This window comes from Strix uralensis, chromosome 13 (assembly GCF_047716275.1).
Source record: "Strix uralensis isolate ZFMK-TIS-50842 chromosome 13, bStrUra1, whole genome shotgun sequence".
In the NCBI taxonomy this organism is placed as follows: domain Eukaryota; kingdom Metazoa; phylum Chordata; class Aves; order Strigiformes; family Strigidae; genus Strix; species Strix uralensis.
The window spans coordinates 18422612-18436340 of record NC_133984.1 but is presented as its reverse complement, the minus strand read 5'-3'; the positions used below and the strand labels follow the sequence as shown (position 1 = coordinate 18436340).

Below are 13729 nucleotides of genomic sequence, written 5' to 3'. Positions count from 1 at the left end.
CTTTTAAAAAAAGATGAACAAAGGAAAGTAACAAAAAGAGTGAATATCAAGATGCGTTTCTCAAAGGAATTCCCCAAACACCCATATTTGAAACTGTAAGGTTTTTTAGTTACAGGAAAAAACAGAAGTGCATGGAAGAATTAAAATAAGGGCATTTAAAAACCTACAGTTAGTACACAGGACACCCTTGTCCAAGCTAACACGGTAACGTGAAATCGACAAACTGGTTAAAAAACCCCTGAACAGATGTACTCCTGAAACACAGCACGGGTAGTGAACCTGCCAAGTTAAGACTGCTTAAAGCAGATACACAGAAGGCCCTGCAAGGGAAAGCTCCTAGAACACATGGATTGCTTTGGGAAGCTGCAACCAGACTCCTCGGTGCATAGCGGTTACCTTGTAAGACGAACACGAAGGACTAGCTGATCCTACCTTGCCCGAATCAAAGAACACAGCGCCAGTCCCCTCGGAATAGGTAGAAAGGCAGGCACGGAGGCCGCGGCCTCTGCCAGAAAGGTCAACATCATGGAGCCAGCGAAACCAGAACGCTTCAGGCTCCGTATTACCCCAGGGGGGCGGCTAAAGAGGAGCCCGACACCCGACAAACCGGACCCCGAGGCAGGAAGGGGGCGCTCGGGGCGCGGGCAACGGCCGCCAGCAGAGCTAGGCCCGGTTCCGGGGGACGAGTTTCGGCGGAGGTCGTTAGCAACCGACAAAGGAGGCCGAGCCGCACAGGAGGGCGTCCGGGGCCCTTCGCCCGACCAGCGTTTCGTCCCTAAGCCGCAGCAGCAAGGACGCAGCCCCGAGCAACGTCCTCCCCGCCCGCTCCCACCTCTCCGCCGCCCCCCCAACGGCTCCCCTCGGCCGGCAGAGCCCAAGCCCGCCCGCCCGCCCGCAGGCCGGCGGCCTGCAGCGCCCCACCGCCTTCCCGCGCCAAGACCCCGCACTCACAACTCGCTCTTGCCCCCTTTCTCCCAGTTCTTTATCCACTCGGCAGGGAGCAGCGTCGCCATCTTCCCCGTGTGGCGCCGAGAGCCCGGATGGTGGAGCGACGAGCCCGGGTCAGAGGGGACGCAACGGCCCGCGAGGAACCACGGGACGCGGACGCGCCGTACCCTGGGAGACGGCGCGCGTCGCTCTAACGCGCCTGCGCCTGCCGCCCCAACGCGCCTGCGCCTGCCGCCCCAACGCGCCTGCGCGTTAGCCCCGCCCCCCACGGCCCCCGTTCCCGGAGCGCCGCCCCTCCGCACCGCGCCCCCCTGAGGCCGGGCGCTCTCCTCGGCCTTCTCCTCGCCCCCGCTACGGCCGGGCTGCCAGCAGGGCCCCTCAGGCTACCCCCAAGTCACGGACGAGCAACCACCGCCCGGCGGGGGCCGCGCCCCCAGTGGGGTCAGCCCGGCCTGCGCTTAAAATTCCTGTGGGTTGGGGGAACCTCCTCGTAACGGGAGGTGGAGCATAGAGCCGGGTGTGGTCTCGTCACCCAGCTCGCTTCACCAAATTTGTAAAAATAGTGCAAGCAAGGACTTTGTAAATATATAGAAACGTGGTTCAGGAAACACGCAGATAGGTTGAATGTGTTAGGTGTGTTTAACGCGTATGTGACACAAAACACGAGTTACATCTCAATCCACTAGAAGAACGTTGACAGTTACGAACAGTTAAAAAGTTACTTTTCAAATCTAGAGCTCGAAATTCAGATTCACTGTTTGAAAACAGCGAGAGGTTTTTTTTTTTTTAAAGCCAATTCTGTAATGGGAATAAAGCTCTGCTCTTTCCCAAAACCCTGTGGTGGTATTCTCCAAAAAACTGCAAAACTGGTGATGCCCGCTAGTTGATGCCTGCAAGTTGAGGCCTGTAACAATTAGTGATCCATTTTGCCTTAAATATTAAGAAATTCTTTTACCAAACAATGTTTAACCTTGTATTTAACAAGGCCTGAGTGATTGAAATGTACAGAGAAGATATCCTAACCTTGAGAATAGATACATCCTGGCAGAAATGCTCAAACAAGGTGAATAAGAAAGGACATCTTGGCCGGACAACAGATCTGGGAAACATCCAGGGAGAAGAAATTGTCCTCAAAAGACTCGTGACCATAAAAGGGAAAAGGGAGTAGGGGGCTAACTCCCCAAACGACCACCGACAACCACCTGAGACTCCCACACATGCGTAGTGTAATTTTTCAACGCCATCATTATGTAAATGTAATAGATAGGCAGAAAGGTGGAGACTTCTTGGAAAATGATGAATATTCCTGTCTTTAAGGTATATAAAGGATAAACTTTTGGTTTAGTGTATGCATGTTAGGTGGAACGATCCCCTGTGCATCCAGCACTGCAGTAAAGAATGCGTGCCTTCTAAAAACTCCAAACTAAGTCTTAGAGGGTTGAGACTGAATTTACGGTAACACATGGATTATAATTTAATGAAGCATATAAATCAGACTGAGAGAGGTATTTCTTTATCTCACTAAAGGTTCTTTTAATCTCTTTTTTTTTTTTTTCCCAATTTATCTGAGAATAAAATACAAGACTAAGACAAAGATACTCAAAGTATGGAATTGCTCTGTGGTCAGTTAAGGTCCATAATGTATTGGCTACAAGTCCTTCCACAAAAAAGCAGGCAGGAAAACTCAGTGAGGCTACACCTATATGTGAAGTCAGTAAACTAATTTTTTTTGTTTGTTTTAATACAGACTACTCAATAAATTTTAGCAACAGTTTTGTTCCATTTCAAATGAAAGAGGGAATACAGTAAATATGAATATTTGTCTACATCCGGTTTGTCTTAACAAAGATATTGCTTGAAAGATTCTTCAAAGTTTAATTACTTTCTGTAGCTCAAGTATCACCATTGTACAATTCTATCTGCAATCAAAAGTACTTTGAAGTAATATAATTAGTTTTAATGCTGTTGGGTCACCAAAGGCTTTGTGTTGGCTTTACAGTATGACTGTACTCTTTGGCTTTCACTCACTGATTCAAAACTTTATTCAAACTGAACTTTAAGTAATTAAACTCAACAGAAAACAAAGAACTAGCTTGCTTAGAAAATAAATGTTTTATGAGCATTACTGTCCTTATTGCTGATGCTTTTCTGTTATGTTTTCTTACCTTCTAGGTTTTCTAGGTATTGGTGATAGAGCTTTTTGTGTTTGTTTTACCAAACTTTTCCATTTAGACATCAAAACCTGTAAGTGGGTCACTATAAAAACATCTTGCAACCTCTAAAAAACAATCTGCTTCATTTGGAAAAATATCAAAACCTCAACAGAGCAATGGCCTTTGTGAAAATCATTGCTAATGAATGTATTAATAATGTGGCATGACAAGGATTTGTAAGATTAAATATTCATGTTCACATTGCGGTGCTAAGGTACAGACCTCTTATTGTGTCACATTATGCCAAAGATCCTTAAATAAATGATCTTGCTTTGGACTGATGTGAAATGAGTTTAGATTGATGTGAATTTCATTACTGCAATAGAGCTATTTCTCAGATAGTGAAACGTACTGTTATCATCTTGGCATTTTTAGGCAACCAAATTCTGTCTGGCTTGCACAAATATTGCCTGTAATACTCAAGCCTTTTACATTTGTTTTTTTTTTCTCTTAAGGAAATAAAGAATACAAATGAAAAAAGAAAAATAGTATGTGCATACATTACAGAAGAGACAAAGAGATTTAGACAATTTATTTGACGTGTGTTTTAAAATTTCCGTCAGTTGTGATTAAAGTGATTTTTTTCCATGGCACATTTCTTGAGGCCATCTCTGTTCACGTTAAAGAACATCTCTGAAATACTTTTGTAGTATTTCCCCGAAAAATGGTCTGCATTTTCAGTACAGTTTTCTTTTTTAGAAATTACTCCATTTCTTGGTTTTACTCTATACAGATACCCTGAAGATTTCAAATTGAGAGAAATGCCAAACTCCTGAGAAATTGGCCCACGCATTACCAGTGAGGGACTGGAAATGTTATTCTCATGAAGGAGTGAGGGCCATAGTAACCTCACCAGATACCAGAGGTATGGAAACAAGTCTAAGAATACAATTACTTTCAAGAGCCACTGTAAAAAAAAAAAAAAAAAAAATTTGCAGAATGACAAGTGTAAGTATTAGAACTGCAGGACTTAAGTTAGATTGTAAACTAAGTAGATGAATTAGTGTAAAGTTAATCATGGGCATTATCACATCTTTGCAGTATGAAATTACAAAAGGTTTATAGCACTGCAGTCAAATTGTTTTCTTCAAGAGAAATATTAACAAAAACCTATCCATAGTAGTATCTTTTCTGATAGTTTTTCATTAGTCTCAATGTATTTCAAAAGTCTCCGACCTTTTGAACTATTTATCCTTTAGTTCAGGGAAATCTTTTATAGGCTCAGCATCACCATTAGGCTGCATGAGTAAATGTTATGGTTTAGGTTGTGGGCCATTCTTTTTTGAATGAAGAGCAAGTAGTATGAGGACTTGCATCCTGATTACTGAATGATTATTTTTGATTACTGAATATTCATTATGATTTCTTCCTAATCGACCAAAGGGAGTTTGTTAGTATTTCAGTACTTACAGAGATGGAAGTTACTATATGTGCTTAAAATAACTAGAAGGTTTGAATCAAATTGGTGTCTTAGTATGTGCTGGACAACATAAAGTGAGAAACAATCCTTATCCAAAAGGGCTTCAATGCAAGCAATCTGGCACACTGTATAAATTAGACTACTTATCCTGAAATTGTCCCAAACTATCTGTCTCAAGTCTTCTGAGACACATGATTTGAGAAAAGTTGCTACTAATCATAGGTACAATGAGAAAGCCAACAAAGTTTGAGAACGTTACTCCAAGTAGCTGACTTTTCTTGAGGATAGCAGGGTGCAGGTCCCCTACATCAAGCCAAGTGTCTTCGCTACATTACAATTTGTTGAATCAATCATGAGGGCACCTGGGTTTCTAAAATGAAGAAAAAGGTTAATGGAATATTTTAATGTTGCACAACAACGATCTTAATCTTGAAAAGAATTAGATGATTTTGCCTACAACTACCAAAGAAAATAGCCTGAGGTTTCTGGCTGATTTGGAAAATTCCAGTCCAGATACATTAGATTTATAATAGCTAGTGAGAACACAATCCAAAGAAAAAAAAAGGCCAGTCCCTGGCAAACTTATTAATAAGTAGCACTGCCTGCTTTGCTTTACTATCCCTATGATTTATGAGCAAAGATTAAGGAACAATTATAATACAGCCCAGGATGTACCGAGAAGTATCATTGGTAGGAATCTCATGTCTCCTGAGAGTACTTGGAAGATCAGTGTCTGGTAGGGGATTTCTCAGTTCCCTTATGCAGCCGGTTAAGAGAAGTCTATAAATTTCGGAATAAATAACTGCACTGTCATGCGGTATTTCAGCCAAGGTGGTTCTGAAGAACCACACCTTATGTAGGTCAAACTTGTAACTTTATTGGTATCGATCTTGTCAGCCGGCCAGCGACAGCCCCCGTGAGAGTCCCAGGGCCCCGCAGGTGGTGCCCCGCCGTGGGGGAGCTCCGCTCCCGGCACTGCCCTGCGTTTGACAGAGCTGGTCCTACCGAGCCGTCACTGCGGGGCCGAGCGCTGAGGGCAGGGGGGCGCTGGCATGCGCATGCTCCACCCCAGACACCGTCTGGGAACGGGGCTGTGAAATGATGCTCGAGCTGCTGAGGGCGGAGAGGCAGCCACCGGCCTGGCCAGGCCCGCCGCGGCGCGGGGGGAGCTGAGGCGCGGAGGGGACGGGCAAGCGGAAGGAGCTGAGGCGCGGCGGGGAGGTGGCGGGCGCGGAGGCGGGCCGGCGGGGGGGGGCGGGCCGCCGGTGGGGCGGGGGGGGCGGTGAGGCGCGGGCCGGCGGGGGGGGGCGGGCCGGCGGCGGGCGCGGCCGCTCTGCGCTTCCAGGCTGCTGCCGCTACGTGCCGCCATCCGCCGGCGGGAGCCGGGCTGCCACGCCCCCCCCAGCCCGCCAGGGGGCGCTGCTCCCTTCTCGCCTCCGAGGCGCGCAGAGGGGCCGGAGAGGCTGCCGGGAGCCGCCATTTTCTCGGTGCGCGCTGGCTGCTGAGCGGCTCTGGCAGCCGGTGCCGGCGGGGAGGGGGACACGGCGCGGTGAGTTGTCAGGCGGGCACGGTTGTGGCTGTCGGTGTTCTGGGGAAGTGGGCGGGCCGGGCTCTCCGGCTGCTCGCTCTGGCGGCTCTCGCTGCTCCGGGCAGCTCGGCGGAGCTCCCCGAGCGGGGCGGGGGGCTCGGTTCACCCCTCCCGGCGCTTCCCGGGGCCCTCCCGCAGATGATGCCGGCGGTCCCGAGGGCTGGCGGGGACGCCGCTGCCCCTGGCCTCTGCCGGGCGGCGGCGGGGAGTGTCGCCAGCCGGGGGAGGCGTTGCCATGGCAACGGGGCGCGCCGCCGGGCCGGGCTGGGCCGGGCCTGCTCCTCCGGCTCAGCCTGGCCCTGTCCCGGAGCCGCAGCCCCTCCGGGCGGGTCTGCGATCCGCGCCCCGGCTGCCGGCTTGGAGGTCCACAAGCGACTTTCCTCTGAATAGAATGTTTAGTGTTCTGTTCTGCTTATATAAGGAAAAATTTGACATGCTAGTCTGCGTTTTTGGGGCCGTCTTTGGTTCTTCTGACATCTTTGAGTATTGTCTCCTATTGCCCACTCTTTCTTTTTTTTCCTTTTTTTAATAGACCCATCACCTTCTAGAACGCCCTTTCTGCTTCTTGTTAATAAAAAATCCCGTTTTGTTTACGTTTTCTACGGGAAGAATTCAGTATTTACAAAGAATTCTGCAGGAAGAAGTTCACTCACGTATTTTTTTCAGCTGTAATTCAAACCAGTTCAATTCAAACCAGTTCAAGCAGTTCTCTTTTGCACAATGGCTATGTGTTAACCCTGATATATTTAACAGTGTATTTCTGCTTCTGCGCTACTGTCTCTGATGCTCCTGTCTTCCTGATAGAAGCCCTATAAATGGATGCAAGAACTATTTTTAGTCTTGGTAATTTCTGTCAGTTTTAACTGTTATTAATCTGCATCTGCTAAAAATACAAATTTGTTCTTGTAACTGTTTTAAGGTATTTTTCCGGAACTTCTTTCATTATCCCTTCATTGCTACAATCTTACATTGTGATTTTAGTACTTCATATAGCTAAGTGGGAAGATTTTTGTTTCTTAAATAATTAGAAGCTATGGTAGACCAATTTGGAAGGAAAAGGAACCAAGTGGGGGGAAGAAAAAAAAAAAAAACATTTTTGTCATACTTCTTTTTAATCTAATACCTTAACAAAGAGTAGCAGGATACACATTAATGTACTCTATTGTGAAATCACCACATAACAGAGAAGACAATGAAGTATTCTAAGAAGGCAAATTTTCATTTGATGGATTTGTTGATTAGACTTTTATTTGGATATTTTTCATTTTCTTTAGTGCTTCATTTTGCTACCTACTCAATTGTTTTATGGTTTTATTTGAGGCCCTTTAAAGAACCCCCAACTACTTTTTTCTGTAGAAAATTTGGCACCTACAGCACTGGCCAAAAAGGGCAAAGGAACAAGTTAATGATTGTTCTGTACCTCCTCTGACCTTGCCCTTTGTAACCAGCAGCAAAAGTGAAAGAATTCTGTTGAGGGTTGTTTGGTTGTGGGTTTTTTTTTGACTGCTCCCACTGATACGAGACAGACTTGCATTTGTTATCAGAACAGTAAGGAAATGTGTGTTCATATCTCGGTTTCTGAAGTATGGATTTCATTTCAGGCCTCTGTATACCTGTGATAGTGCTTCTATGTCTGTTGCTATCCTCCTGGGGTGGGTGAGGCACCTGCAGGGAGCTGAAGAGTTTCAGAAAATCCAGTTTACAATCAGATGTAGAATTTCCTAGGAGAGGGAAGAGAATGCTGGATCACTGAATCTTATTCTGTCTGCTTCTCCTTTTTGCTGCCCTCTAATTTTTAATTCAAGGATTGTATTTTGCCCTCTTTGGATCTTCTGGAGTCTCCCCAATCTTGTATCCCGTGATAGTTTTAGTAAAACATCTGAATTTCAGACATTCCCTGACCTCAGACTCTTTCAACTTTAGAATATGTTTTCATTTGGATTTGTTGGCCAAGGAGTAGAATTTTAATATGTTGGGGGTTTTTTAATCATAGTTTTGGAGTTGTGCCTTAGTAAACTATGCTGAAGGTTATGTGAAAAGGAAGATGTTTAACCTTTGTTTTTTCTACCAACAGGAATGTAAATATTGGAATTTGTTCTAAAGATTGGTGGAAAATCGAGATGAAACCAGTATCTCCTCTGATTAATCTGTTACAAAACTTGGTCTGATTGGATACTAAGTTCTTAGGGAAAAACTATTGTAAGTATCCTTTACGTTTTTTTGTTTCAGGACTTAACAGTGTACAGGCCTTTGCTGCTTTTTATTTGCCATAGCATGTGGTCTGTCTTGTGGTTCTAATCCAAAATATTCTGAATATGATGACTGAAAGTCAGGCTCCAGAAATAGCAAGATTTTTGTACATGAAAAAAAGTAGCTGTGCGTGAAGGTTGAAAGTATGTTAAGACTGAAGAAGGCATGCTGCAAAGCTTGAACTGAATGTCACTCCTATCGTATAAAATGTAAAATGAAGCCACACATACCTTGCAGTTCGTTGTCCTTCCCCTTCTATGTTTCAGAGAGTTTCTTATTAAATAGAAAGGCAAGCAGAGTGTTTTCAACAGGTGCAACTTTGGTATTTCACTTTTGGTACAATATTATAACTAGAATTAATCCCCAAGTCATCCCAATTTCCTGACAAACTGAAAATATAGAGGGTAATTCAAGAGCAATTTCCAAGTTTACAAGACAATGAGTTGTGTGTGTGTGTGTATGTACATATGTGTGTGTATTAAAATATATATACAAATTCACCTCACTCTTTGATGGCAAAACATTCATGCTAGTGATACCAGAAAGTATTACAATGCTGCTTCTGCATCAGGCTGCAGTTAAATGAATGTGAATAACAAACTCCTGACCACACCAGTGCCACTTAGTATTAACTGGGTGGAACTGAACACCCTCACCAGTGGGCAAGGCAGGAAATGATGGGTTCTCTGTACTTGTGTGGTTTTACAATTTTTCTTTAGAATCCAGAAGACTCGGCAGTTTTGCTGTGGCATTAATCATGTTGCTGTAGCTGAAGCTTCGTATCATTATGTTTGCTTGAAAAAAGACACTTTCTTTTCACATCTTTGTCTTCAATTATAATTGTAAAAGGATGTAACACTAAAAGCTGGAGCACAGCTCCAGGAAGGGAGATACATCCAAGGGCACTGCAGGTTTTGCTAGGCATTTTTTACTATTGGCTATTCTACTTAATACATTCCCATTGACCAGGTAATTTTTTGCTTCTTAGCCAAAAGAGCAATAACTCAGATTTCACCACATTTCTATAGTGGTACACTTTATAATCACAGATTTAAAATTTTAATTTATTTATTTATTAACTCATCTGCTTCATAGCTGACAAAAGTAGCTTGCTATTTTTACTTTTACAGGGGTAAGAACTGCATAGCTTGCATAGCCCCCAAGACGTATTGGTAGATTTTCATGGATGGAAGTACACTTCAATTTACAAAATAGAACTTCCAAGCTGTTTTCTATTAAAGGGAAAAGTTCTAGAAGTTTAGTCTCAACTTCTTGAGGAAGAACTTGAAGCTGAATCAAATTCCTGTTAATAATACAGCAGTTAATGAATTGAATGTTCTAAAGTTAAAACGTGAAAATAATGTAGAAAGTAGATTTTTATACTGCTTGAATTGTAAGTCTAAAATGTAAGTGTACAATATAAAAATGAATCTTTTGAAAAATTTGATTCCCCCCCACATATATCGTAGTGTTGTAGTACTGAACTGGAAGTGTATTTTCACAGTGAGTTGTGTAAGAAACCTTTTATAAGAAGGGGAACAGAATAATTAAGCAAATGAAGATATTGGTAGGGGATGTGGAAACAGGATGGAAAAACTAATAATCTGATTTTTCAAAAGTGTGTGTGTGGGGGGGGAAGTCAGAAATGTAAAAAATGATTCTTTCCCTATGATTTGCCTGAAAACACACTTCCAGAATCTCAATAAGATTAAATGATACAATTCAAGCAACCTTGTAATTAAAAATTGATAGCTAAACCATACACAGATTTCTGTACGATTTACACGAGTACAGTGCCTTTCTTGAAAAATATTCATTATATTCCTGCTTATGCCGTGAATAAAACATTCATCTTACTGGAACTGCCAGAGAAACTTGAGACTGTCAGGTTTGCTCCTTCCTTTTTAATTGGTTTGGTTTGCTTTGGTGGGGGATTATTTGAAGTCTTGTGCTCTTGGTGTTGACTCTCCTGCTCTCTACTTTTACCTTTTATCTTTCCATCTCTTTCTCAGTATGCTTGAGGTTTGGTAGATTTTTTTCTGTGTCAGTTTGGTGGTTTTTTGGTGGTTTTGGGGGGTTTTTTGGGGGTTGGTCTGTCCTTCTCCCCCTTATTTTTAGGTATGGTCATCTGTAGGCAATTCATTTAAGGGGCAGCAGCTGTCAGAAATAAACCTTTGCTTTAGATAGGCTTTCCTGTGTCCAAATTAAAAATGCCAACATCTCTTTCAACTGTGCTTTGTACTAAACACTTAGCAAAGTGTGGTAGATCTAAAATGGCTTTCTCCAGACCTTTAGTCCTTTCTCTTCCTTGGGCACTTCAGATAACACTGATTTATACATTTATTAATGGCTCTAATTGATTATGTCTTATGTTTGACTTTTGACATCTCTGTAGGACCATTTACTTAGGCTGCAACATGCAAGATTTTTCTATAGCAGCTGGTATTTACTCTTTCTTTCTCATACATACAGCTAAAGTCCTTTTGAAGACATTTGTCTTGCAAGTTCACCAAAAAAAATTCTTTCTTTCTCTGCCCTTGGCAGATGCAAATTTGTCCCACTTTTATCTACTGAGAGCACTGTCATGAATCCATTCTTCTTGTTTATTGGTCTATTCCATACCCATAAGACTTCTTCATGAAGAAGAATACAATATGAAAATCATTCTCAAAATGGTGTGTTTCTTTTGGCCTGGTTATGTTTATTTCTAAAATGGAGAGACTGTAAAAGTATTTGTGACTAGAGTCAAGAATTAGGAGGATCTAATAGCCTACTATAACCTTGAGTAGCTGACTGACTTCCTATGATGATAAACCCTGATGGGTAGCTAAGTAGGACCTGTTTGAAAAGCAGACAAATGAAGCTGAGCTGATGGATTTATGTAAGCTTTGGCATTGAATCAAAAGGCATTGTACAGATACATACCCTCTTTATAAAAGAAAGTTAAAAAAAACCCTAAGCAGATTTTTTTTTAATGGCTATTGATAATTAGATGTAAATATACTAAGTTTTGTAAGCACTGTTTAAATAAATCCTACGTTTCTTGTGGTTTTAGTGTTTATAAGTACCCTTCTAGTTAGCACATGCACCTTCCTTGATCTAATTGCAGCTGAGCAGGCACGAAGTGAAATTCAGTGAAGTGACATATGCATAATCTGGGTGTCAGCTGGTACAGTATGTTCTGTTTGATATTTACTTGGTGCACTACTATCACATTTCAAAATTCAGTCAACAATAAACACTGACATTGCTCTCATAGTCAGCATGTCAAGTAGTAGAAGCTCCATGTTTATGTACCCTTTGGTCAGGAACACGAGGCTGTGCAAGTAGGTTTCTGACTTGGAGGTTACTGCCATTCTTGTCATGCGGAAGAATTAAAAATAACTCCTTATAATGCCAATCTGTTTTAGGATTAACGATGGAAATAGTCATGCCTAATAAAATATACTTGAAAGAGAAGTGCAGGTCCTGTACTTTTCCTTTGAAGTATTTCAGATCTAGGTAATGTGATGATGTTGTATTTTTGCCTAAAATCATACCTGTTAATATTTTTAAAGCTGAACTGAACATGTTTGTTGCAAAACCAGTGTACAGTTTTGCATTTTGAGTAAGTTAACATTTTGGTATAAATTCTTGTCTTTTTCTTCTGAAACACAATCAATAGACTATATAAATTGGTACTTCAGCTTGAAAGTGGGAAGTGTCTTGTGAGAAATACCTTCAGATGTTTAGAAGCAGGATTAAATTTGGCTGAGCTTCTGGAAGTCTTTCAGGCTAAAACAGGCTTTGTTTACTCACTGCATGTATAAGGTATTTAATGCTTCAATAATAGTTTAAACAATCTCCTGAGTTTTATAAGTAAAGATGAACTTTTGACACTTCTGGACCTTCTACTTTTATTTCATATGTGATAATCTGTTCAGAAGGTCTTAATTAATTTCTGTATACATAAAGTATATTCTCTGAACTTGGGTTTGCTGCTGATACGTGAAGTCTTGTGTACACGTCTTGGTTGCTTTTTATGAATTTATGTTTCTTCGCTGTAAACCATTCAAAAATCTACCTTAAGTTATTTTTCCTCTGCAGTTAATGTTTGTCCAATTGCTCTTATGGTGCAAGATGCTGTTTTAAATCATTACTCCAGTTAGTTGGAGTAAGGCAACTGTTAGAAAACCTGTGTAGAAATACTATTCGTAAGCTAGTTTTAATTTTACACTTTGAACAGTTGCTTTTAACAGTTGTTTGAAATAGAAATAGTTAAACTTGATGTTGCATTTAAAATAGTGCTAATGTTGTATTTAAAGCAGTAGTTACACAGGAGGAGAGTTTGACTCAATACTTAGTAAATATGTTCATGTCTTTTTCTCTTAGATAAAATTACACTGAAATGTAAACTAGCTATGTTTGGAGGGGCTGTCGTAAGGAAAAGGCTTCAAAATGTGGATGGAGCATTGTTAAAGCTAGCAGATACCTGGAAGGGATTTGTCCTGCTTTCTGTCACTGTAGTATTTATACGTGGTTTTGAGAGACTTCTAGAATGATGGTTGAATCTTTCTGCTGCAAAAGATGGAGGTTAAATAATGTGGTTGATTATAATTTGAAACAGTTACTTCCTATTAAAGAATTGATCTGTGGTGATTGGACCTTCTGTCAGTATTTACTGCTCTTTTGGTATGTGCTTTTCATGCTGTTTTCATTGTGAGAATCAAGATAGATTGCTTACTGCCAGAGAATCCAAATGTGGCAGATATTTTGATTACCGCCATGTTGGGGACATAATTTTTTTTTATTCATCGTCTTAGCAGAAGGAGTACTGAAGGATTCATAGCACTGTAGAAAAAACTCTTTGAAAGAGTAAAGCCACTAATCTCAATGTTCTGAGTGATGGATGCATTATGTATAGGGTTTTTTTTTTTTAGTTTTATCCTAATGCTTATTTCCAATTATATTTTCCCTCAATTGTTAGAACTTCCAGTACAGTACATAGAGATTTTTTTTTTTCCTGCTTCAGATACCGCTGTTATATCTGACTGAAAGGCATTACCCTGTGATTTCCATTGCAGTTGAGGATGGTACAGATACTGAATATTAGGTAGTTCTGTTAGTCTATTTTTGCCTAGCATTCACAGTTAATTAAAAGTAATCAATAAAACTGGAAAATAACATCTCAGTTAATTGAATATCATCTCCATCCTGATTTCTAGTATTTCAGTTTAGTCCTTGATCCTCTTTCTTCCCTCTTTGTGTCTTTGCTCAGGTGTTTCCTTCGCAGTTCCTTAGTGTCATTAAAACACACACACATCTTTCCAG

General features: G+C 41.7%; 2 protein-coding genes and 1 long non-coding RNA gene across 17 annotated transcripts in view; 1 reads left to right on the top strand and 2 right to left on the bottom strand.

Moving 5' to 3' along the window:
- The window catches only part of THOC2 (THO complex subunit 2), a 55079-nt gene extending 53954 nt beyond the window's left edge, over positions 1–1125 (bottom strand). For all 11 annotated transcript variants that reach the window (XR_012630763.1, XR_012630764.1, XR_012630767.1 and 8 more), the window contains exon 1: positions 952–1125. Coding sequence is in view for 6 of the 11 variants with exons in the window: in XM_074883026.1 (XP_074739127.1) it covers positions 952–1013 (62 nt within the window). In the remaining 5 variants the exon portion in view is untranslated. The remainder of the gene's footprint in view (positions 1–951) is intronic.
- A 4869-nt stretch (positions 1126–5994) lies between these two features.
- The window catches only part of XIAP (X-linked inhibitor of apoptosis), a 20964-nt gene continuing 13229 nt past the window's right edge, over positions 5995–13729 (top strand). The window contains exons 1-2 of one of the 5 annotated variants that reach the window (XM_074882266.1): positions 5995–6130; positions 8244–8368. The gene's annotated coding sequence lies outside the window, so the exon portion shown is untranslated. Of the gene's footprint in view, positions 6131–6191; positions 7013–7697; positions 7718–8243; positions 8369–11684; positions 11746–13729 lie in introns of those variants that run through there. The other 4 variants (XM_074882271.1, XM_074882268.1, XM_074882269.1 and 1 more) reach the window with 4 other exon arrangements.
- The window catches only part of LOC141949075 (uncharacterized), a 26782-nt gene continuing 20778 nt past the window's right edge, over positions 7726–13729 (bottom strand). The window contains exons 4-5 of the long non-coding RNA XR_012630656.1: positions 8650–8692; positions 7726–7890 (exon numbers count right to left, since the gene is read on the bottom strand). This is a non-coding gene — a long non-coding RNA (uncharacterized LOC141949075). The remainder of the gene's footprint in view (positions 7891–8649; positions 8693–13729) is intronic.